The sequence below is a fragment of the Pteronotus mesoamericanus genome, unplaced genomic scaffold (assembly GCF_021234165.1).
Source record: "Pteronotus mesoamericanus isolate MK-2021 breed Mesoamerican mustached bat unplaced genomic scaffold, CSHL_Meso_final scaffold_174, whole genome shotgun sequence".
Taxonomy (NCBI): Eukaryota; Metazoa; Chordata; class Mammalia; order Chiroptera; family Mormoopidae; genus Pteronotus; species Pteronotus mesoamericanus.
Window position 1 is genome coordinate 33,295,550 of NW_026555309.1, and position 22,300 is coordinate 33,317,849.

The 22,300-nt window shown below is 38.7% G+C and overlaps 1 protein-coding gene across 5 annotated transcripts in view; it reads right to left on the reverse strand.

Moving 5' to 3' along the window:
• ENPP2 (ectonucleotide pyrophosphatase/phosphodiesterase 2) overlaps positions 1-22,300 on the reverse strand; it is a 95,871-nt gene that overhangs the window by 54,602 nt on the left and 18,969 nt on the right. For 4 of the 5 annotated variants that reach the window (XM_054590432.1, XM_054590431.1, XM_054590435.1 and 1 more), the window contains exons 1-5: positions 16,355-16,441; positions 16,056-16,158; positions 8,123-8,278; positions 4,089-4,214; positions 1,476-1,536 (exon numbers count right to left, since the gene is read on the reverse strand). In XM_054590432.1, the coding sequence (XP_054446407.1) occupies positions 1,476-1,536; positions 4,089-4,214; positions 8,123-8,278; positions 16,056-16,158; positions 16,355-16,387 (479 nt within the window). In that variant the 5' untranslated portion in view covers positions 16,388-16,441. Of the gene's footprint in view, positions 1-1,475; positions 1,537-4,088; positions 4,215-8,122; positions 8,279-16,055; positions 16,159-16,354; positions 16,442-22,300 lie in introns of those variants that run through there. The other variant, XM_054590433.1, reaches the window with a different exon arrangement.

Genomic DNA, 22,300 nt, shown 5'->3' on the forward strand with positions numbered 1-22,300 from the left:
TAGACTATGTTTTCTCTCATTAGCAACTAGGAAACTTCTACTCGTCCTTTAAAATCCAGCTTAAGTTTTCCTCCTCTATATTAGTTGCTCATACTTCTGAATGTTTTAAAGATATTAATTCATACCTCTTTTACCATTTACATATATGACATCATAGTATACAGTTCTGTTAGTATGTTTATCTTCTTTATTAGCTTTAAAGCACAGTTTTTGTCTTATTCATCTTTCTATTTTCTGGACCCAGAGTAGTGCTTCATTAATATTTATTACATGAATGAATGAATGGATATAAACTTATGAGCAGCAGCACTCCTGTCACTAGAACTAAGCACTAGTAAAAAAGTAATTTAGGTTTAATTCTATAATAATTGTAAAAATAATTAAAATTATTAAAAATCTCTAAAAAGCTAATAAAGGACTAGACTACCCATCTAACTAGAGCAGGATCTGATAAAACAGGCCCTTTTGTTATATTCTAAATGTATAGTTGTTTAATCAGATTTGAGAATACTAAATATGTACAAAACTGTTTCTAATAGCTTAATGATAATTCAGCAAGTATAGGAATGAGTTTATTTGAAGCCACATAACGGGTAAGGCATATTTTAAATGGGTCACATAAGAAAGCATTTAGAACAATACTATAGAAGAGTTCATTACTATCATTACTATTATTTAACAAGGCTTGCATCACTTAGAATGGTTTTTTCCTCAAAAAATAACTGAATACATTTTAAACAGTCAGAAACTGTTGCCATTCCATTCTAAAAGTCCAAAGAATTTCAGGTGGCCCATTAACATTAAAAACGAGGTCAAAATCAAGACTGTATCTACATACTTGGATTTCATGTCCCAAGCTGTGCTTAAAACAAAACATACACTCGAACAAATGCATTTGTGAAAACACACTTGTTGAAAATTTATTTTCTGCCAGGCTTTTGAAGGGGCCATGAATTTTCGACAGTTTCCTGGAAGGCATAATAAGCGCCTTATGCTGGTCACACTTGAGCTGTGGGGTGTCACTCTGCTTTGGTGGTTTGTCAAGTTTCTGCAGCATCTGGTGGGAGTTACCATCTCGGATGATATTTTTCAGAGGTTCTAGCATCCCTCCCTCTGCCACCCACCTCCCAAAAAAGGCAAAAGCAGCACTTCAGTGGGGAAAAAACAGGAGAAAGTCACTGCTGGTAATGTTTCTTTCCTTTTTCAGTGATATTTAGATACCTTTTGTGAAATCTTCAGCTAAGATAGACTCTTGGAGCTATTTGGTCTCTGATAGCTGCAGAAGTGTTAGGGCAAAAAATTGTAAATTTCACTACTTCAAGATGTACACTCTGGCTTTTGACTTATTCCTCCTAAGTTGGCCTCTATAAGAGGATTTCAGTTTTACATCCTTTTTAACCATTTATCCCTCGATAACCTGTAATATTTTATCCATTAGTCAAGTGTATTTTATACTATTTGTGGCATACACTTACCCTGCAGGGCATTCTGGTGTCTTTATTTCCTCACAGTCATCGTCCACCCAATGCGTCTCTCCTGTGAGGAAAAGGGGCACATTTAACGGTGGAGCCAACGATAAATGCCATCCAGAGGCTTGACAAGTACCATTCCAGGACCTGTGTCCCGGCTGATACTTGCCTTATGGGACAATATCTAAAAAGAAACTGAAATAAAGCCTAGTTGTCTGATCTGGCTTCCTAAAGTACATTCATTCACAATGAGAAAGCTAAGATTTAATAACCCCAAGTGGTGTTTATGAAAACCTTTGGAGTCTAAATGGTTTCTAGATAAAAACACCAGTGGCGTCAGTGAATAAAATGTTATTTTTTTTTCCTCTCCAGAAAAAAACTGTTTGGTCATTAGATGGAACATCCTTTTCTCCACCGCCAAACATCTCAAAGCCATAGAAAGCATGGCACAACTTCCCTTAGATTGGGGGGAAGGGCTTAGAATCCACAAGGATGAGAGCTAAAAGATGCAATAGATTATCTGCCAGTGGATCTGTGCACAGCCCTTGAATTCAGGAATAAAAACCCTGCTAGCTTAATATGGAGACATCTGTAATAGTGTCAACAATAAAAATTAAGGGAAAAAACAATGCTGTATTTCACTTTTATCTTCCACCAAGATCTGAGAGTGTAAACCTCTCTCTCCTGTTCCCCTGTCAAGAACAGAGAAGAGAAAGAACTCAGATCAAAACTATGGCTTCCCTTAGAGAAAATACAAACTATCAAAACCATTTACTGTATTTTGTCATGTATAATGTGCACTTTTTTGCCCAAATATTTTAGGGAAAAATATGGATGCACATTATACATAGGTAGTACTAATTCTGTATCTATATAAATGTTTTTAATTTTTATTTATGTTTATGCATTAAAAGTGTAACTCTAGAAAGCAATAACGATATCTGTATGCAAAATAATATCCTGGAATATGACGCTAGGTTTTGTTTCTAAATAGAAATAAATAACAAATGGAATTAAAAAATTAAAACAGAAGATTTTTTTTTCCTAAAAGTTTGGGCCAAAAACATGGGTGTACATTATACATGGCAAAATACAGTACAGTACCTTAAATTGTAAAACATACAAAAATCATAAGCCTTAAACATAAGTGAAATTTGTGACCAAGACTTTGGTGAAATTGTTCCCATGTAAATAGCATTGGCAACCTCCCTGGTCAACAAGAACCCTACTACTGACGACTGTGTGAGAAGTTGTCCTTAAAATGGGGAAGATTTACCCCACGTGTAATAACCCAGGGTACACACGTGGGCCTCATGAAAGTACAGAAAACAGAATTTTAAACCAACAAAAGCCAGTGTTTAATGACTCAATGACCAAAGATACTTAAGACGTTTTCTTTATTTTCTCATCTCGTAGCTTTTGTGGCCCTTAATACAGTTACTATGTAGGGAAATGAAAGGGAAGAGGAAACAAATTCACCAAGTTATGTGTTATCAAAAGTTAAAAATCATTGTTTGGATGGGGAAATTTTCCAAACTTAAGATTAATGTAATGCCCTCCTGCCAAAACCAAACACTATGCATGTTTTAGAACTGATTTGCATTTTCCCTAAAATCCTTGTTTTAATTTTAATTTTTTAATTTTCAATTACAGTTGACATACAATATTATATTAGCTTCAGGTGTGCAACACAGTGATTAGACATTTATATAATTTATGAAGTGATCACCCTGGTAAGTCTAGTCCTCCTCCGACATCCTACAGAGCTATTACAATGTTATTGACTATATTCCCTATGCTTAATAGAAACCCTTCTTAAATGTTCCACGCCACAGCCAGGAAGAAGGACTTAAGCTAGACACTAAAAAGTGACTTGCAAACTTTTCATAAAGATTCTTGGATCTTCCCATTAACTTTTATAAGTAGGTGCCATGGTGACCGTAACTCCTTGAAGACAGAAACTGCATCTTTTATATTTTTGGTAGCCCACTGACTAGTATTTATTATCAGAATAAAACCATCACATTCTACAATCAAGCATCCAAAGTCAGCGCAGACGCAGGTATGGTTTTGTGGTAGGACAGGAGTTGTTGGTGCCCTATCCTCAGGCTGTTGCTAGTTCTTCAGCTTTCACCAGCCAGGACCCCTGCCTCAAGGAAAAGGACTCAGATTTACTTTCCAGAGCCTGCAGTAGAGCAGCCCAAGGTGAAACTACATGTGACTGCGTTCTTGCTCGCTTCCCCCTCCTCACCCCGACTTCCCTTGCTCTCTCACACGCTTTTCCTGCCGAGTATTCCCTCAGTAAATTCTACGTATGGAATTCCTCTCTCCGGCTCTGCTTCTAGGAAACCAAGGAGAGACCAAGACAGGCACCGTAGAAATCTCTTCATTACAGTGTTTTGTCTAAGTACAGAATATGGGGTTATTGCCTAGTTAATTCAGATCAGTGACACGCGGGGAAGCAAAACTAAGGGAGAAGCGTGAGAAACAGACAGGCACATTTCACTGCCTCCTCCCGAGCCCACATCCAAGGTGTTACGGCCGCGATATCCAGGATGTCTTGGAGCCTCTCCAGCTTTTGTTCTTTGCGAGCTCAAGCCAACCCAGAGAAACATGTACCTTTGCAAACCACTTGGTAGTTAGTGCAGCAGTCCCCCCTGGCCAAGCAGTCCTCCGAGCAGTGACACGCATTGTCTTCGTTCCGCACTTCTCCGCATCGGTCCTTCGTACACTCCCAGCCGCCAGCTGAAGTCGGCACAAGAGAACACTTTCACTGCTTCACGCAAACCAAATGAAAGAGGCCGCAATTGCTTACAAAGGTTGCCAACAAAAAGAGCTGAAAATCCCACATCATTTAATCTGCTTGTGAAATTAGAGTTGGCCTGAAGCCCAGACGATATTTGGAGGGCTTACAAATAGAATGAATGCCTAATTTTTAAGTCAGAGTACAAAGCCAAACACAATCGAGCTCCTTTGGGGAAAAATGGAACACTTACGGATGGCGAACTGTCCTAAAAGACCCAATAAAATCTATGGTACCTGAGGTTTTGTAATTGGGATATTTACCATAGTAGGCTTAGTCACTATAGCTCAGCTCTTTTATTTTCCGAAGTAGGTTTACTTCACTTAAATCAGCTTGATTTAAAAATAAATGATTGTGCAACTAAATGACCTCAGCCTACTACAGGATGCACCTGGAGGTTAAAGTCCTAATGAGATACAAATTATAAATGGATGTTAAAAACATTCATAGACCCAATCATTGACCACAATGGGGCCCTACCTACAACACGGGGTCAGGGTCCCCACATTCGAGGCGGCCAGGAGGCAAAGGGGGTTTCTGTCTGAGCAGATTTGACCGAGAGCTCACAGCTCAACTCTCCCAAGGGGACATTTTCAGAAAAGTAATTATTTTCCTTTTAATGAGAGTATTTTATTTTTTTGTGTGCCATTTTTGCCCATCAGACTGTAAGTTCCAAGGCGGGAAAGCTCACCTATTTCATCTTTAAATCTCCAGTGCCTGAGACTGTGCCTGGCACATGCTCGGTATTCCATGAGCATTTATTGCATCTAATTGAAAATAAAGCGACTCTTTAAATTCAAGGTTGCCACATTGAGACACTTTATAGTCAATTCATTTATTCAATAAATACTTCTACTATGTTGTCCATGTCCTAGGTGCTGGGGATGTTGTGAAGAACAAGAAAGACACAGTCCTGTCTTCGTGGAGCTTACGTTCCAGTGGGGACAGGCAGACCATAGGCAAGTCAGCCAGGGAACAAGGTAATGTCAGCTCGTGCTGAGCGCTGCAAAGGACAAAGCAGGATGGCATTGATAGAGAGTGACGGGGGTGGGGGGGCGCTACTATTTGAGGTAGGGGGGTCCAGAAAGCCTCCCCTGAGCTACAGGACACCAACGCGTCATCTCTTAAAATACGTCTTAAGTGGAAGGCAATGATTTTAGAAAGCAATGCAGCTCCTTATGAATATTCTACTAAGATAGACTATTGTTAGGTGAAGAAACAGATAAAGAGATATTAGTTGCCATTCTAGAAAATCGTGCCACAACTCTTTCATTTCCACTTTTTATTATGTATTTATGTATTTATCTTTTTATTATTTTTGTATTTTTTTCCATCACCATTCGTCCTGCCTAGACCCATCTCCCCCTCTCACCCCAGTAATCACCAAGCTGTTCCTCATGGCCAAGTCCATTTCCATTCTTTAGACTTACCTTCACACCGCGACTCTATTCCCTGATGCCACCCACCTGTTTTCACTGCCTTCTCTTCCCAAGCAGATAAAATTCTTGGGATTCCTTTATCCAGACCTTCTATTCCAAACAGTTAGCCATTTTCTAAGGTTACTTTGACTTACAGGGATCATGGGTTTCCCCCCTAATTCAAGGATAATTTGACCCACCAACATACTTGTTTATTCCTCCTCTAATTCCATAAGAAAATCCATCACTATTAATAAGTTAGATTTATTGAAGAACTACTTGACTTCAGATTAAAATGAAATTTTTAAAAACTCAGGATAAAGAGTGAACTATAAGCAAGGTATGAGTCAATCAACTGCATAATTTTCGAAGCAAACATGGGAATAAACCAAAAGCACTTAACCTTTCTTATTACTGGATAATAAGAAAGCTACCTATCAGATCAGAAAAAGGCTTTAAAATGGGAGTATAAATCTTTAAAATGAGAGTTGGCGAAAAGAGAGTAGTGAAAAGCTCTTGTGCCCTTTGAGAAAGATATAAACTTTGAGAGTGCAATTTGGTAATATATTTTTAATTTTTCAAAATGTATGTACATTTTGATCCCAAAATCCCACTCATAGGAATTCATTTTAAGGATAATAAACAAAAGTATAAATATGCATGAATAATGTTCATTGATACATTAATAATAGCAAAAATGGGGGAAATTCAACTGCTGATCACAAGGCATATATATATATATATATACACACACACACACACACTCATGTGTATAAATATACATACACACATACATTCTAAACACACACACAAGGTGGTTAGAGTTTACACTGAAACATTGATTGTGCTTATTTCTAGAGAGTGCATGTGTCAGCATAGTAGAATCTTAAAGATTGTTTTCTTAAACTTTTTGTTATTATTTTACATTTGAGTCTTCCACCTGTGGCTTATGTTATCCTTGCACACAGGGAATAAAGGACTTTAAAAATGTTATTGTAGTCTGTATCAAACCTGGAGGGAAGTTATGAGCGACAGTCAGAGAAAGCTAAGCTAGAGTCAGGAGATTTATTGAACTCTGCCAGGAGCTCTGCGGTCAGGAACGCAGAAGGCTGCGATGACGATGACATGTCGGGGACAAGGTGCTCAAGGTAGGAAGGACGCGTACAATGTTAGTTGGTTCTTCAGTGCCAAGCAAACACAGACCACTGGTGTGAAATAATGTCTTAAAGCCAAAGGACTCCCCTGGAACATCTGTTCCATCCATATATTCAGTTTGCCAGGTTCTCAGGATTTAAATTTACAGATTCACAGCTAAGGAAACTGGGAGGAGTTCCAAAGACAAGTAACCCTCCCACCCCCAAAAGGGGGCCAATAGTTTGGAAAATGTATTGCACAAAACACAACCTAATAAAACTTTCCTTATTTGGGGGGAAACACGCAAACCAGAACTAGAAAAGAAGTTCATGTCAATTTTCATATAAATGAAGGGCTGTTTCCTTAGGAGAGGAGAATAATGTCTCTGTTTCTGATGATATCATTAGAAAGAATAGAGTGATATCAATGATAATAGAAGTTAGATTTTTGAAAGAATCATCTTATCATAAAATTCCAAAACCAGGTAATGGCTTGTCCGTGGAGCTGTGGAATCTCTGCATCCAGTGGCCCGAAGCACAGGGCTGGTTGTCGTCTTTCTCAGAGAGTTTGAACATGGTGTTGCCCAGAGGCAGCAGCGGACAGCCTGCGGGGTGTCTTCAAAGTTCTACATAAAGTGTTAGGCTTTGCAAAGAGAGGCAGTAGAACAGCGCATGTCTCCAAAGGTGCCATGTCTCAACTCGTGTGCATTCATTCAAAAGCCTATATATTCTACTGACTGTTTTAGTATAGAAGAAATATTTAAAAGGCCAGAAAGAGATGTGAGCGCTACCCTGAGCATGTGACCCCAAGGAAAATCCCAGAGCGATTTTGCACTGGCACAGAGAGTGGGGACTAGCATCAGGGTAGACCAATCATCACTATACGGTATGAAATAAGCAAATTCTAGAAACTGTGCAAAAGAAATAGATACAATTTTTTAAAAAAAACAACAGTGCTTTAAGAATGTGCACAATTTTAGCCCATATGCCCTAGCAGCGAATGTGGGAAATGACAGCAAAAGACAGAAATGATGAAGATTAAAAAAAAAAAAAAACCTTGCCACAAATATTTCCAAAACCAGGAAATGACTGTAGCTGCATAGAACCTTCTCTGGGTGGGCCTAGTGTGGAAACAATAGCCATGCTGGGTGTACTTATTATACAGTTGATAATCACTCAAGAAACAAAACTAAAACCTACAGTTTGGCTTGGCAAAAGCAGGGGGTCCACGCCAGGGTATACAGCAGCAGTGGGTGGTAAGTCATCTGACTGAAGGTGGAGGACTCAAAAGCTGCATACCTGTCTTCAGACAAAGCTCATCGAAGTCATGGCAGCAACTGCTGTAGCTCTTACAAAGGTTGTCACAGCGACAATCAGGAGGTCCAACCTCTTGAAGTTCAAAGCATCGGCCCTTACAAGATCCGGAGGTGTTGGTCCAGGGGGAGTCTGATAACACTGCAAGACACAGGAGACGAAGGCAATGGGACTGGGAAGTGGGTCATGTCACCATGGAGGGGTGGCATGGGAAACAGTACAGTCCGGTGACACAGTCAGACTCTGGCTGAGCACCCTGGCTCCGTCACCTGCTAGCCATGGTCCCTCAGCAGGTTGTTGAATTACCGTGTGCCAATTTCCCCACCTGTAAAGTGAGGGGACTCATAAAAGTAACTTGAGGTTATAAGGAGGATTAAATGAAACAATCCGTGCAAAACCCTTAGCAGGCGGTCAGACATAGAGAAAGTGTAACAAGTGTCGGCTGTTGGTTTTATTACTTTTTACAATTATTATGACTATGAATCTGTGAGGGTTAGTGTCTCTGTGGATGCCAATGATGTCAGGACAGAAGAGAACTTCGATCTCTATACTGAGAAACAAGAGCTCATGTCCCTATTTTAAAACCTTTTGTAAGGAAAATTGAGCCTAAATGTTCTGAGAACAGCCTGACCATATGGGATTGGAATAGAGACTTTTAAAATCTCTTCCAGCCATAAAAGCTACACCTGTAACTAGAATTGCACAAACACAAATCTGACAATCTAGTTTGTCAAAAAAAAAATCTTCATTCAGTATTTTCATATGATAATGGTACAGCTAGAAATCTTAAGAGTCACTAAAATTGAGGGGGAAAGAAAGTGAGATAAAAATTCCACAAATTTTTAATATACAGTCAATATCAGTTCAAAAAATTAAATGGAAGTTTAATTCATAATAGTGCCTAAAATATAAAGTACCTAGGTATAAATGTAATAGGACCTGTGTAGAATCTACATGAAGAATGCATTAAAACTTCACACAAAGATGTTTTAAAAGATATAAATCAATAGAAAGACATACCATCTTGAAGGTAAAATATCCATATTATAAAAATATCAGTTCTTCCTAAATAAACCTAAAGATTCAATGCATTCACAATAAGAGGATTACTTGAAGTGAGAGAATATTAAAAGTTTATCAAAAATAAATACATAAAAATAGAGAAAACTAAAAAGACAGAGTAATTTGGTGAAGACCTAGATAGTAAATATATTCTGAAGTTGAATAATTAAGATAGTTTGGTACTAGAAAATAAGTAGATCAGTGTTGGGGGAGAGACAAGAAACAGGACCAAATATATGAGAATTTATTTTATAATGAAGGTAACATTGTAATTTTTTTAAAATTACAATTTATATTCAATATTATTTTGTATTAAGAAAGTAACACAAATCAAAGGAAGAATGAAAACTTAATCAGTAAGTGAAAGAAGGTTTCATCAGTGAGTAGGGCTGGAATAACCAGCTGTCTGGAAAAAATTAAACTGGCTCTTCATTCTCACTTACAAAATAATCACCTTCTGGTGAACAGAACATATAAACTGTCATACCTGTTGCTAGAAATAAAAAAATTTTGTAAAATGTAACAAAATTTAGAAACACCTATCACTTTCTAAAATGCATATGAATCTTTCACCCAGAAATTCCATTGCTAGGAATTTACCTCTCATATATATTTGCAAAAATTTGCCAAGATATGTGTGTACAAGAAAGAATCATTCTAGTCATAAATGGAATATTGCTCAGCCCTTAAAAGAATGATTAGATCCCTGTAGGCTAACATGGAAAGATCTACAAAATATATAACCAGGGTTTTTTTAAAGATTAAAGTACAGAACAAGCTTAAAAAATTAAATAGTATCTATAACAGGGATAAAAAAAAAGCAACAAGGAAAAAGATAAAATAAAAATATCCTAATAAATGTTATTTATGACATGCCATTTATAATTTGATTCCCTTATTTACATGTTTATACTTTTTTATAATCAGCATGCATTAGTTTTAAAATCAAGAAAACACAGATGCACAGGAGAGAACAGATGCTAAGTGATATTTCTAGGTTTATCAAAGCCATTTATCTGAACATCCTGTTCATCCTTTACTCCTCTGTCCTCTTTGAAGTCAGAAGCACTCATTTTAGCCTTTATGGCATCAGATCCGTTCAACTAAAGCAAACAGATTCACTAGACCATGAGATGGGAAACGCTTTTGCATGGTTGATTCTGGGATGTTGAAATAGTACATACAAACCACACCAGTTCAGTTTAGGAAATAATTTCAGGTTTCCAAAGCGATGCCTTCCCTCTGGTTCATAAACCATATTTTTCTATTGACTTTGGCCAACCTGTCAACAGCACACACTGGACCATAAGAAACCAGGGGGTAGTGGAGCAGAACTGAGATGTGAAAAAAGGAAAAATAGGAAGTCTTAAAGTAAAAATAAAGATAAGGAAAATACTTACAATTGAGTTATTTCTTTTTTAAGGTTACTCCTTAAACAGAAGTCCAACAGTAGTCTAACAAATTCCCATGAGTTGCACACACAAATATGTTTAGCCAAGTTTATATCTGAGATAATGAGAAAAGATCTCAATATACTTTGTTTATGGCTGTTCACTTGGCCTATCTCCTCTTGTTCAGAGCATGTATCCCAGAGTATGTTTGAAATTTTCCTCCATTCATGCTCTTTGCTTTTCCCTCATCTAATCTCTTCACTATCTCTTTCTTTACTTTCAAAATCCCTATATGAATCTTTAGCCACTTTTAACAGTTCTTCATTCTATCAATGTGATGTTTTCTGTTTTCTTAATCCTTCTCTAAACTTGCCCCTCACTTTGTTTTTGGAAATAACTGTATCTCACTCAATAGCTGGCTCCTATCAGTTATGATTCTCCTTACCAACCCTTACACTGTAGACAGCTTTGTTAAGGAAGAGCCGCCCTTACACTCATAGTGCCAAGATAGATCTCCTAAAAAGTATTGTACTCAAGACTGAGTCACCAACAGCTTTCAGATCAAATTCCCAGGTGTATGTGTGTGTGTGAATTAGGGATACAAATGTCAAAATTCACTCTTGGCTGATGTGGATTCAGGTGACAAAGACAGGAAGAGAAGGGGGAAGATGGGTTGGGCCATGTACCGCTTGGAATCCAGTAATCCCAAGAATTGGAACAGAAACATGTTCCCATGCGTCTGCTGACTCTCTCAAGCATAAAAGGCAGGGAAAGGGGGCAGAGGAACTGGGTGATATTCAAGATGCCGTGCAACCCAAGAATTTAATACTGTCTTATGCCTCTTCTTGAGTATATGATTCATTCTTCCTGGGCATACTTTCTTGTATTGTAGTTGTCATTTTTTTTTCTTGATATTTTTGACAGCCTACCTTAGTAAGCAGCACTCGCATGTAGGCCTGATTCCTAAACACACTGCTTTCTAGAAATACCCATTCCTGCCAGCATTGCTGTTCTCTCTTCTTCACAGCTGCCGGGCCAGATTTCATAGACAATTTTTTTAAATAAATAGGTCCACCTGGGAAGTTCACAAACACCTCTATTTCCTATGTGTTTATAAATATAGCATATCCATGTAGAAAACCCTTATAAACTAGAAGAAGGATTTCTATAAACTTCAATTTTAAACATTAAAAATTTGAATGTAACTTCTAAACCACTCAAACGGCATTTGTGAGCGTAGTCAGTAGCGTAAGTCTGAATGATCTGCAAATCCACTGCCAGACAGAGAAACACAGTTGTACTTAAATCACAGGTATTGTCAAAGCGATAAGATAAAAATGTAAAGACTGGCCTTCAAACATAATTGAAGATAAATTAAACATATCATTGTATACTTAAACCTTATAATGTCATCAGAATTAATATGACATTTTGTTTTCAAGAATCTTTTCCAATAGAGAGGCAACATTATCCCCATTTTTCTGGTTGGAAAATCAACTCTCTAGGCCTAATTTGAACTAGCAAAGGCATGGCTAAAATTTTAGATCATTGGACTATAGCTACAGTACTGTTTTCATTAACAAAGGATTTTTCAAATTTTGTACATAGTTTCCAAATTATTTTAGATGTTCTTTTTAAGACATGATTGTACAAGATTTGTTGATTTTGTTGTTGATTCAGGAATCTATGTTGAACTCTACTGAAGACTGAAATTTCTGTTTCTACAAACAAGAAAGAGGATTCAGTATAGTTTTGAGATAAATGAAAAATCTCTACACCAAAGCTCCATGCAACAAAAAACTGAAAAATCTATGCCCTCTTTAGATTTGAATTCGGATCATTTCAGTCAGTAGACCTGATTTCTACCCTAGGTTTAACATAAAGTCCAATGATATCATGAGATAGTTTTCCCTGCAGAGCAGAGCTGATATTTCTGCCAGCTTTGCAGTTTCCTAAATTACTAGCCCATCTTTTAAAATAGCTTTCCATTTTCATTGTAACATGAGATTCCTAACGTTATCAAATGGGCATGAACCATCTCATTCCTATTATCATTGTCTGGTTTCTCTGTGATTCACAAAGAAAAGCTTTGCTCATCAAGTTGTTACAGAAATTCGTTTCCCATTTACAGCCATAAATTTCATTCACATTCACATACTTTTAAACCTTCAAGCCACTAAAAGTGATAATAAATTGAACTGAGCTTTCAAGTTTATTAACCAGATATTCACAAGCTCACAAATTACCCTTCATCCTTCAAGTATAAAGTTACTTATATTTCAGAGGATGTCCCATTTTCACCTGGAGACTGAAAGAGTGTCTACCACAAACTTTAGTGAAATCGACTCCACCACAACAACATAGGCACACGTGCATGCACGTGTACGGAAGTATACTCACACCTGCATACACATCAAGTCTCTTGCAGCCTTAAAGATGAGTCGGGCTGGCCACATCAGATACATGCACGGGGCAAAGATGTCCAATGAAATTGCACTTGTTCCTTACATTTTCTTTGAAAATTTATTTCTGCCATCTCATTTACCTGATTTCCCATCCTATTTACCCAACAAAATTATAACTAGCTCAGCTCCTTTCATATCTTCTGATAAACCTATAGATCTTTCATGATCTGGTAGAAAATATCTTATTCCACCATTACTTCTACTATATCACTAGGTTCTAACAATGAATCCAGCTAACAAGTGTGCTAGTTAATTAATTATAACAGTGTGTTTGCACTGCCAGAGCCTTGAAACTAACACCCCAGTCCATAGTACAGCAGCGAGGGTCTGCATGCGTGCACGATGCTCCCGGCTATTGTTGAGAACTCTGAAGAACTACATTTACCAAACAAGAAATTGCATGTGTTTGAATGGGAGGTCTTGCTCTGACCAGTCTGAAGCTGGACATATATTAATACCTTTTATGTCCCTTCTATTTTGTGAAACAACCTAGAAGCACTGAGCTTCTCAGGATTTCTTTGAACATAAAAGTATTGTTGAACACAGGCCTGGCTGCCTTTCTTCCTAGTATCTTGTTCTAATATGTATATAAAAGTTCACCCAGTGTTTTCTGATGTGAAATCTTTGCTGACAGAATAACCAGCCACACATGTTATTTAAAGGAGGCCCTTTCTAGGTACATATGACATTTAATAAGATAAAAAATGTTTAAAGTCTCTGCACTATGCTTTCACCCAGTTGCCAAAGTACAGCTCTGGTCTTGCCTAAACAGAAGGCAAGCTACGTTAATAGAAAAATTAAAAATAAAAAGTGTGTCAGCATACCAAAAACCTAAAACTCAGACTTAAATGGCATTGTATCCCAAGACTAAGCTTCCTATAGGTAGAATTTTCACTAATGAATTACTTTAGAAGATTCCATAGAGGCCTACAATAATACATGATTTAGTTAAATAATTCAAGAAGCAAGTATTTTGTAGTACACTTAAGATCACTTAGATTTATTATAATATAGATTATATTATTTTTCCCAGAAGTTACATTATTTCATTAGTTCTTATAGCTGTTTCTTAAAATATATGGAAGCAATTTATTATCCGCAAAATATATTCAAGGTTTAACAAATGTGGTTTACACTTTTCAAGTTCTCCAATGGAGTCTGAACACATAAAATCAGAGGCAGCAAGCCCCAGCAAGTGTGGCTCAGTGGACTGAGTATCGGCCTGGGAACCCAAAGGTCATTGGTTCAATTCCCAGTCAGGACACATGCCTGGGTTACAGTTGGGGTCCCCAGTTGGTGGTGTGTGAAAGGCATCTCACACATCGATGTTTCTCTTTCTCCTTCCCTTCCTCTCTCTCTCTAAAAATTAATAAATAAAGTATTTTTTAAAAAATCAGAGGCAATGAAACAGAGTGGGTAGAACCATTGGCTTTTTTTTTAAATCCAGTAGAAAAATTAGAAATCATCCAGGCCTGCTCCTCATTGTACAGCTAAGGAAACAGACTTCACAAGTGACTTGCCCAAGACCACACAGCAAGTTACATGAATTCAGGATGCCAAGTCCAAGACTTTCATGACTGGTTTCCAAAAACAAAAAAGTTGACTGTGAAAATAATGAGTGGCTGGATTTTATGCATTCATTAAGAAAACAGTCTTTAATAGCAGTTTTTGCCAAAGTGATATATTATACAAAACAGGGAAAAAGTTCCTTTGGGGGTACACTGGAAAGAACCAGCAGTGGGCTCTCAGGCTGCTGGCTGGCTCACATGACTATACTAAGAATCAGGTCCCCCTTCTAGTCTCTGCAGTTACAGTTGGTGTAAACGGGAGTTATACTTGTTTGGAACAAGAGAAAGAGGTCTTTGAAGAGAGCATTTGTTACCAATAAAAATGGGATTCTCCAGCCCAAGGGTCCGCTCTCCTCTCCTTTCCCAACAGAAGACAACTCATTGTGTCCATTTGGTTCTCTGGGGGTGCAATTTTTATGATTTGTTTTCTCCCTTTTCACCCCAACCACATCCCACTTTGACTCACTCAGCTACTTCTCACATAATTCTGGCATGACACAGCAGCAATTTACTTGATGTAAAGAAGACAGTATTCCAGCAGCGCAAGTATCATCACTTGGTTAACAGAAGCGCATGCTGCCTAAGCAGAGACAGGTGATAGTCTCCCAATAGTCAGCGCAAGAAATACAGAGAAATACAAAATTCACGGGAAGGCATACAAACATGCTGCGATGTCAGGGAAAGTCAAGAAAATATTGCCCCCTAGAGTACCCATTACTTAATATGTAATTTTTATTTATAAAACCATCGGCAGCTCCAATTTCCAGGAAATTAACCAACTCATTACTTAAAACCTGGTCAGTTAAGCCCCCTCGTCTGCACAAGGAGCTCCTTTATAAGAACCCCACACTGCTTATGGCGCAGTGTATTGTAAAAGGAAACCCTTTCACTTCGGTTCTAGTAGTTAAGTCAAGGTACACTGTTAAAACTTACCTTTCTTTATCCAAAAAGAAAAAACAATGAGATCAAGCTTTAAGCACCTCCTTCCTGTTGCATTTTTTCTATTTTAGATAACTCTTGATCGGAGAGCCCTACATTTCTGAAGTTTCATGAAGTCAGCTCACTGCTCTTTTTTTACTCCAATACCACATGACAGTAAATCAAACTCACCTCTCTCCCATATTAAACCAGCACCTGTTCTCACCGCTTCTATTTTAGCCTTGTCTGTTAACAAGAGTTTTAATTTGTCTTAACATGTATGAATTTCAGTGTCGAAAGCTTTAAACAGCCAGTTATCATGAAGCCATCCTCAATGTTCTCTAATTAAATAAAACCACGTTCTCTCACCTGCATTATACACAGCGCTGGTTTTCTTATGGAGAAATCAAGGACTAAATTAGATATACTGCAAAATTATTTAAAGATGACTTTCTCGATGAGCTTCTATTGATTTTTTTTAAAGGCTGAAAATGCAAATAGTTGCTGCCCTTACCTGTGGGAGGGCCTTCATCCCATCCTTCTGCCCTCTTAATTCGATTTGCTGTGAATCCCAAGCAGATATTGGCTCCAATAGCAAAAGTGAACAGAGATATTACCTAAGGGAATAAAGAGATGGAGGTGTCAAAGGCAGCTAGTCAAGACTTCGCCATCACCACCCAACCCCACAGCTTCCAAAATGCACCATAAAGGCTGGTCTTTTTTTTTTTTTTTTTTTTAAACAAAAAGAAAACCCAAATCAGGAACCAGTTCTGAAGATCAAGGCTGTCCCTTGTGATTCCACCTCTCTCCTACCTGACGGGCCTGGAACATGCTGCTCCGGGCCATGACAGAGGGTTCTGGAAAAGGCTATTGCAGAGTGTTCTCTTTGCCTACACTGAATGCACTGCTTTTTGGGGCTCTGAGCTCCGTTTATTAACTACAAGTAATCCCACCTGGGAGGTTGACAGGCTGCTCTGATTTGCCCGTAGCTTGATTTCATCACAGTTGGTTCACGAATCGCAGCTCTGAGCAGAAGAGGCTGGAAACATCACCCTCCTTTTCTCCACCCCCTTATCGGTCCCTCCCCTAACACACAGACTTTCATGTGGTTTCCTCTGCTAACTTGAGGGTTTCTTGTGTTGCTGTTACCAGTAACAGCTCATGTTCATTTTCCTTCCCTCACAAAAACATGGTTTTTCAAAAAGAAACCAAATGTATTTTATCCGATAAAAATGAGACAGAACTGGAAAGGGGTTTGTACTAGCTTTAAGCTTTGAAGGTTTACAATGTAGTTATTCAGTGTCGTCAACCTCACAGCTTTATTTAAAAAAAAAAAGAAAGAAAGAAAACAAGGAGAGTTTTATAATTTATAACCCTAATAACTTTCCCTGTCTTTCTCATGTATTTATTTTTCTGGCCTTTGAAGCGATCTGCTCCTAGTGCCACATTCTCAGCTCCTCCTGACTCCTCAAATATTTCTCACAATGAAATCTCCCAAGATTGTAACTAACACAAGAGATAGCATTATTTTCCCCTGTGCTGTGCGAGTTTAGAGAAGTAAGTTTTATCAAAACACTGGGAATGCCAACTAAGCAGCCCAAAGCCCTCTGCCCTATGAGGAGAGACAAAATAATTTCAGTTTCTGCCTCCTCTTCCCGAAAAAACTGTCAGCTTTTTTTTTGGATGGGTGGGGGATGGGAGTGGATGGGGAAGCTTTATTAGTGATTGAATTTAGGAAGGAAATCTCCCTGGTGCAAGAATATAGCTTTAAAGAACTATTTCCCTGGTTTATTTCCAGTTAAATTATAATCCAGCCCCTCACAACTGCGTCCTTTGAGGCTATTGTGACTGTTGAAGTTTTTTCTAAGCGATTTGGCAACCAGGAGACTTCTAAAAGAAATCAAGGCGTCTGAATCTGAAAGTTATATAAAATTTGTTGGCTTTTAGGATTCAAACGAGGGAAGAGATTCAAATGAGGGAAGGAGTCTCGCCCATGGTTTTTCTCTCTCCACGTGCAGTGACCATTACTCGGGGACAGAGCACACGCATGTACATAAATACACTACCCACCATGCAACGGAGCAGTGGCTTTGCTCAAATAAAACAGGATAGCACAAAAACAAGAATTTGTTCATTATAGTGGGTTGCACAGTAGGCCTGGGCTGCATTATATGTTCTAGAATTTAGTAACAGCTCATTGAGAAAAAGAAAGCCCTGGCAAACTTCAAGTTGCTTTTCTAAAATCCCATTAGATGTGCACTCTTGCAAGATGGTAGGCTCATGATTTTTTTCTATAGAAGTCTCTTTCCGTAGTCTGTGTGCCATACTGAAATGATTTGGAGTCAGGCATTTAGCAAGGCTTATGAAAAACGTTAACTCCATGTAAGATTTCTCTACTACTTATATTAAATTTCAGGATGCAGGATTGTCTTTACAGAGACACACTCTGAACCAAAAAGGGAATCCTGTGACTGCAGCAGATGCCACCGTGTTCCAAATGTTCTTAAAAACCTGGCTCCCTGTCTCTGCGACCTCCCCAGCCCTGGCTGGAGTCCGACAACTTTAGATTCTGTCTGAAATTTGATTGTGGAAACTCAGTTTGAGGATAATGAAGGCTCCCCTTGAAAATAAAATTAGACACAGAAGCTGAACATAGTCTAATTTTTTTTTTTTTTGGACATGCAGAGTAGCTGTGCAGGGAGAAAAAGCTGTAAGTGTAATAGCCAAGTTGATCCGTAATTGGCTTCTGTACAGCGCTTGTTACCAATTATCTAAGAGGATTGAGCACAGCCACTATTGCTGTTACCCGTTCTGCCAAGGAGCTTTATCTTCCACTGGGTCATTGTGCGTATGGAATTCATTAACAGACACATCAGCGCTCACGTGCACACACACACGCACACTATCTAGCCATAGCTAACCAGAATGTTACTACGAGACATCATTATAAATTAATTCTCAGGAGGATGACCGAAGTGCTTATCTTAGGCATCAAATCAACTACAAAATGCAATTACTTCTCAAAAAAAAAAACAAAAACAAAAACAAAAAAAACTAATACTGCTCATTGTCCAAAACAGGGAAAACTAAAAAGTCTGATAGAGCACAGGCCTAGACACTCAACTAAAATGACTGAAATGTAGTCCAAAGTGTTCTATAACAAAACCAAATGAAGAAAGTTCACCTACTCTAGAGTTTAAGATTTTGATATAAGTTCATCCATGGTTGGGTCAGTAATAAGAAAATACATGAGGAAGACTAAAATTAACTTCCAGTGTGTTTACTAATCCAGCTGTATTTCAGAAAACACTGCCCCCTGGCAGAAGAAAACCCAGAACTACAAACAAATTTTTGACAGTCTCGGGCCATAGAAATAACTCTGTTGTTCTGAAGCTTTACTAAGCATAAGAACTACTCCGAGAGCTTGTATAAAATGCTGATGCCTGTGGCCTATTCCCCAAGATTCTGATTCATTAGGTGTATGGAGTAGGGAAAGGGCAGGGGCGGGGCGGGTTGGGGGCCAGACAAGAACTGGCACAATAGGCTATTCTGATGCAAGAAACGTAAGGACCACATTTAGAGCGACAGAGCATCAGAATAAATTACTCTGAGTTAATCTGTTTATGCCCTGAAGGTTGAATTGCTCACTCTGATTCATAATGTAATTTTAATATATTATGAATAGCATTGACTATGAATTGGACATTAAAGTTTAGATCTCTTCATGACAAACCATGGCTGCTCCTCCTTGGGAAGCATCTCCAAACTGTAAGCAGCAGAACGGTCTTTTATTTACTTTGCTAGTGGTACAAAGCAGCAGTGTGTGTATTGCTTAATTGCAATACAGTAGTTGCATTTATACAAATGCACAGTCTACCTTTTCATGAAACGGTTCTGTGAATCCTTGTTCCCAAGCTCTGATTAAGGTAAGAGGGCTTGAGGTTAACAGTGAGATCTGAAAGGGATGTAGTTGAGGGTGGTCATTTATGCCTCCTACAGTAATTATGAAACTTTCATGAACCGATTCAAACTTTATCTATATCCAGTTTCTTATTATGCAGAACTAACATGCCTTGACTTGACTTTTGCACCATTCCCACAATGCTTCTAAGATTATGATGTTACACAATTACTGACCACCTTATTTTCAGTGGTACCAATTGGCAAGAACTACAACACATACACTATGAAAGGAAGAAGACAATACCCACGTGTTTTCTTCCTTGTCTATTTTAAAACTTACTGAGTTAAGTCGTATTTTTCAATTCTGCTCTAGTGAAGGGCTATAAGAAAATTCAGAACAAAACCAGGACAACAGTCTTTTGCCAATGTAAATTGAGCAAAACGTTCTAACAGCTAATAGAGAAACAAGCCGGCTCAAATGCTCCTGCAACCCAGGACTGCAAATGTGTAGAAAGTACACACCACTTAAGATTCTGAACCACAGATGCAAAGTTCTATGAGCTATCTATGTCCCCAGGGGGGTCTCCGGAGGAGAAATAGCGTACACCTATTCAAATGCAAACAGGGCTTGTGCTATTGGTTACTATATAATTCAGAGCGGAAATCAACACTGTCACATCTTTCGATGACTTCAACGTATATGATAAAATTTGACGCATTTCATTTGCTCCCCAGGGAATCTAAGCATAAACCCCGACACCAGAACAATCTCAGTTCTCTAAGAATATTCATTCATTGCACAAGTACTCACAGGCCCCGTAGTCATAGGATATGAAGCACTGGTCTGGGCACTAGTAGTGTGTAGGGAGCTGAACCAAACAGAGCCCTCCATAGTCATCACATAGACACACACAGAAATAATTGGACAAGGCACAGAATTTAAAACTTCTGAATTTTTTATTTCTGGAATTTTCAGTTTAATATTTTCAGACCGAGATTGATTGCACGTAACTGAAACTGTAAAAAAACAAAACCATGGTTTGATCTCGTCAGGAGGGTCGATCTAGTCAGGAGGGTCGGAGAAGACTTTGTGGAACATCAATCGAGCTGTGATGGAAAGGGAAGTGGGAGGAACTAGGTGAGAGAGGAGGAAAAGTTTCCAGAGAGAGGGAACAGGATGCGCAAAGGTTCTGCGTAGTAGACCTCAGCGCATGCGCGGGATGACATGAGAGCCAGTGTGACTAGTGTAGGGGAAGCAAGAGTTAGCATGGAATGAAATGAGACCGAAGAGGTTCGTAGAGAGGCCAATTCATGGGGGGCCTCAATGGTCACAGTAGGTGGTATTGTCTTTATCCCAAAAGCAATGGAATGGCTTAAAAGGGCTTAAAAGCAGGTGGAAATTTAATCAGATTTTGAAGCAGTAATCTCTGCACTATGTGGATATGAAATGGAGGGAGTCAAGAATGGATACAACAGATCAGTTTGGAAACAAGGTCAGCAATCCAGACAAAAGATCGCCATACCTCCCACCTAAAAAGGCTATGGTGGTAATGGAGAGGGAGAGACCCAGGAGAGTTAGGATAGAGACCTGCTAATGAATTGGGTAAACGGGCTGAGGGGCAGGACGGTGTAAAGTAGGACTCCTGAGTCAATAAATATTCAACCATTATGGCGACCAAATCCATACTCAGTAAAGTCATTTCTTAAGTTTTAATTGGCTTACAAGAAAGACATGGGTATATATATATTCAATATACATACACAGCCATTTGCCAGCAGTCTAGAAGTAAATAGTTCAAATTAAGGACAGGCTAGTAACTTTAAAACGCTGGTCGATAATTTTTAAAAAATCAACTAAGGAAGTCGACATAAAGTTATATTGGACTTTAAACACCTTAAATATGTTTATGCATGATTGAGTTTCAAGAACAATTACCACCAGGAAATAACTCAGCTTTGTCCCCAAGTCTACCTTGCAATAAAACATTTTAAAAGTCAAAGCGCAATTTAAGTCTACACCCTTTTCAACTGCTCTGAAAACTGCATGCTAAATGCCCGGTTAATGGAAGAAGGCTGGGGCCATTTGGGGAGATGGCCCATCGGCGTGCGTCTGAATCTCAAGACAGTTTGTTTCCATCTTTGGGTCTATTGTGTAATGTGGACTGTGGAATACATGAGCACGAGTGGGTGGGTATATATGACCAGAGAAAAATGTGTTACCCAAAGTTTCCCCACAGGGTTGAAGGCTCTCATCCTTTACCTTCCAGCCTTCCACCGGCAGGCTGGGAAGCTGTTCTCAACTCCACCTGCAGGTGAAGTAATGGCTGTTCAAAGAGCCCGTGACATCTCCAAAGGGGTAGGATAAGCAATTGAGCCAGGACTAGAAACCAGGTCCCCTAAGCCAGCTTAGTCAGCTTTCCACGATAACAGGATGTCTCTCTATTACACCACACACCACACGAGGGCCTCACCTCGACACATCCGAGATGCAGCAGCTAAACAACCCGTTCACCCTCCCACCTTCATTTCTGCTCCTGGAAATCTGAAAGCTACTTTTTATTCTACCATAGTCCTTTCACTTTGTTTCTAACCAAGACACTCTACCTATAGGTTTTAGTTATTAATTGCAATGATTACTATCATTTTTCAGAGCTTTCTGAGTGCTATCAGTGCCTAAATTATTTTCCTCTTACTTTTAGAACCATCCCTTTATCTTCATGCTTCTGGGTGTGTATTAGAAATTCATCTCTTACCTGCTCTTCTTTTGTCCTCCGCCCCCTTCAAACACCATTTCACTGAGTCCTCTATTACCCAACCTGTAATTTATTCCCATTCATTGACCAGAGAGCCCTGCAT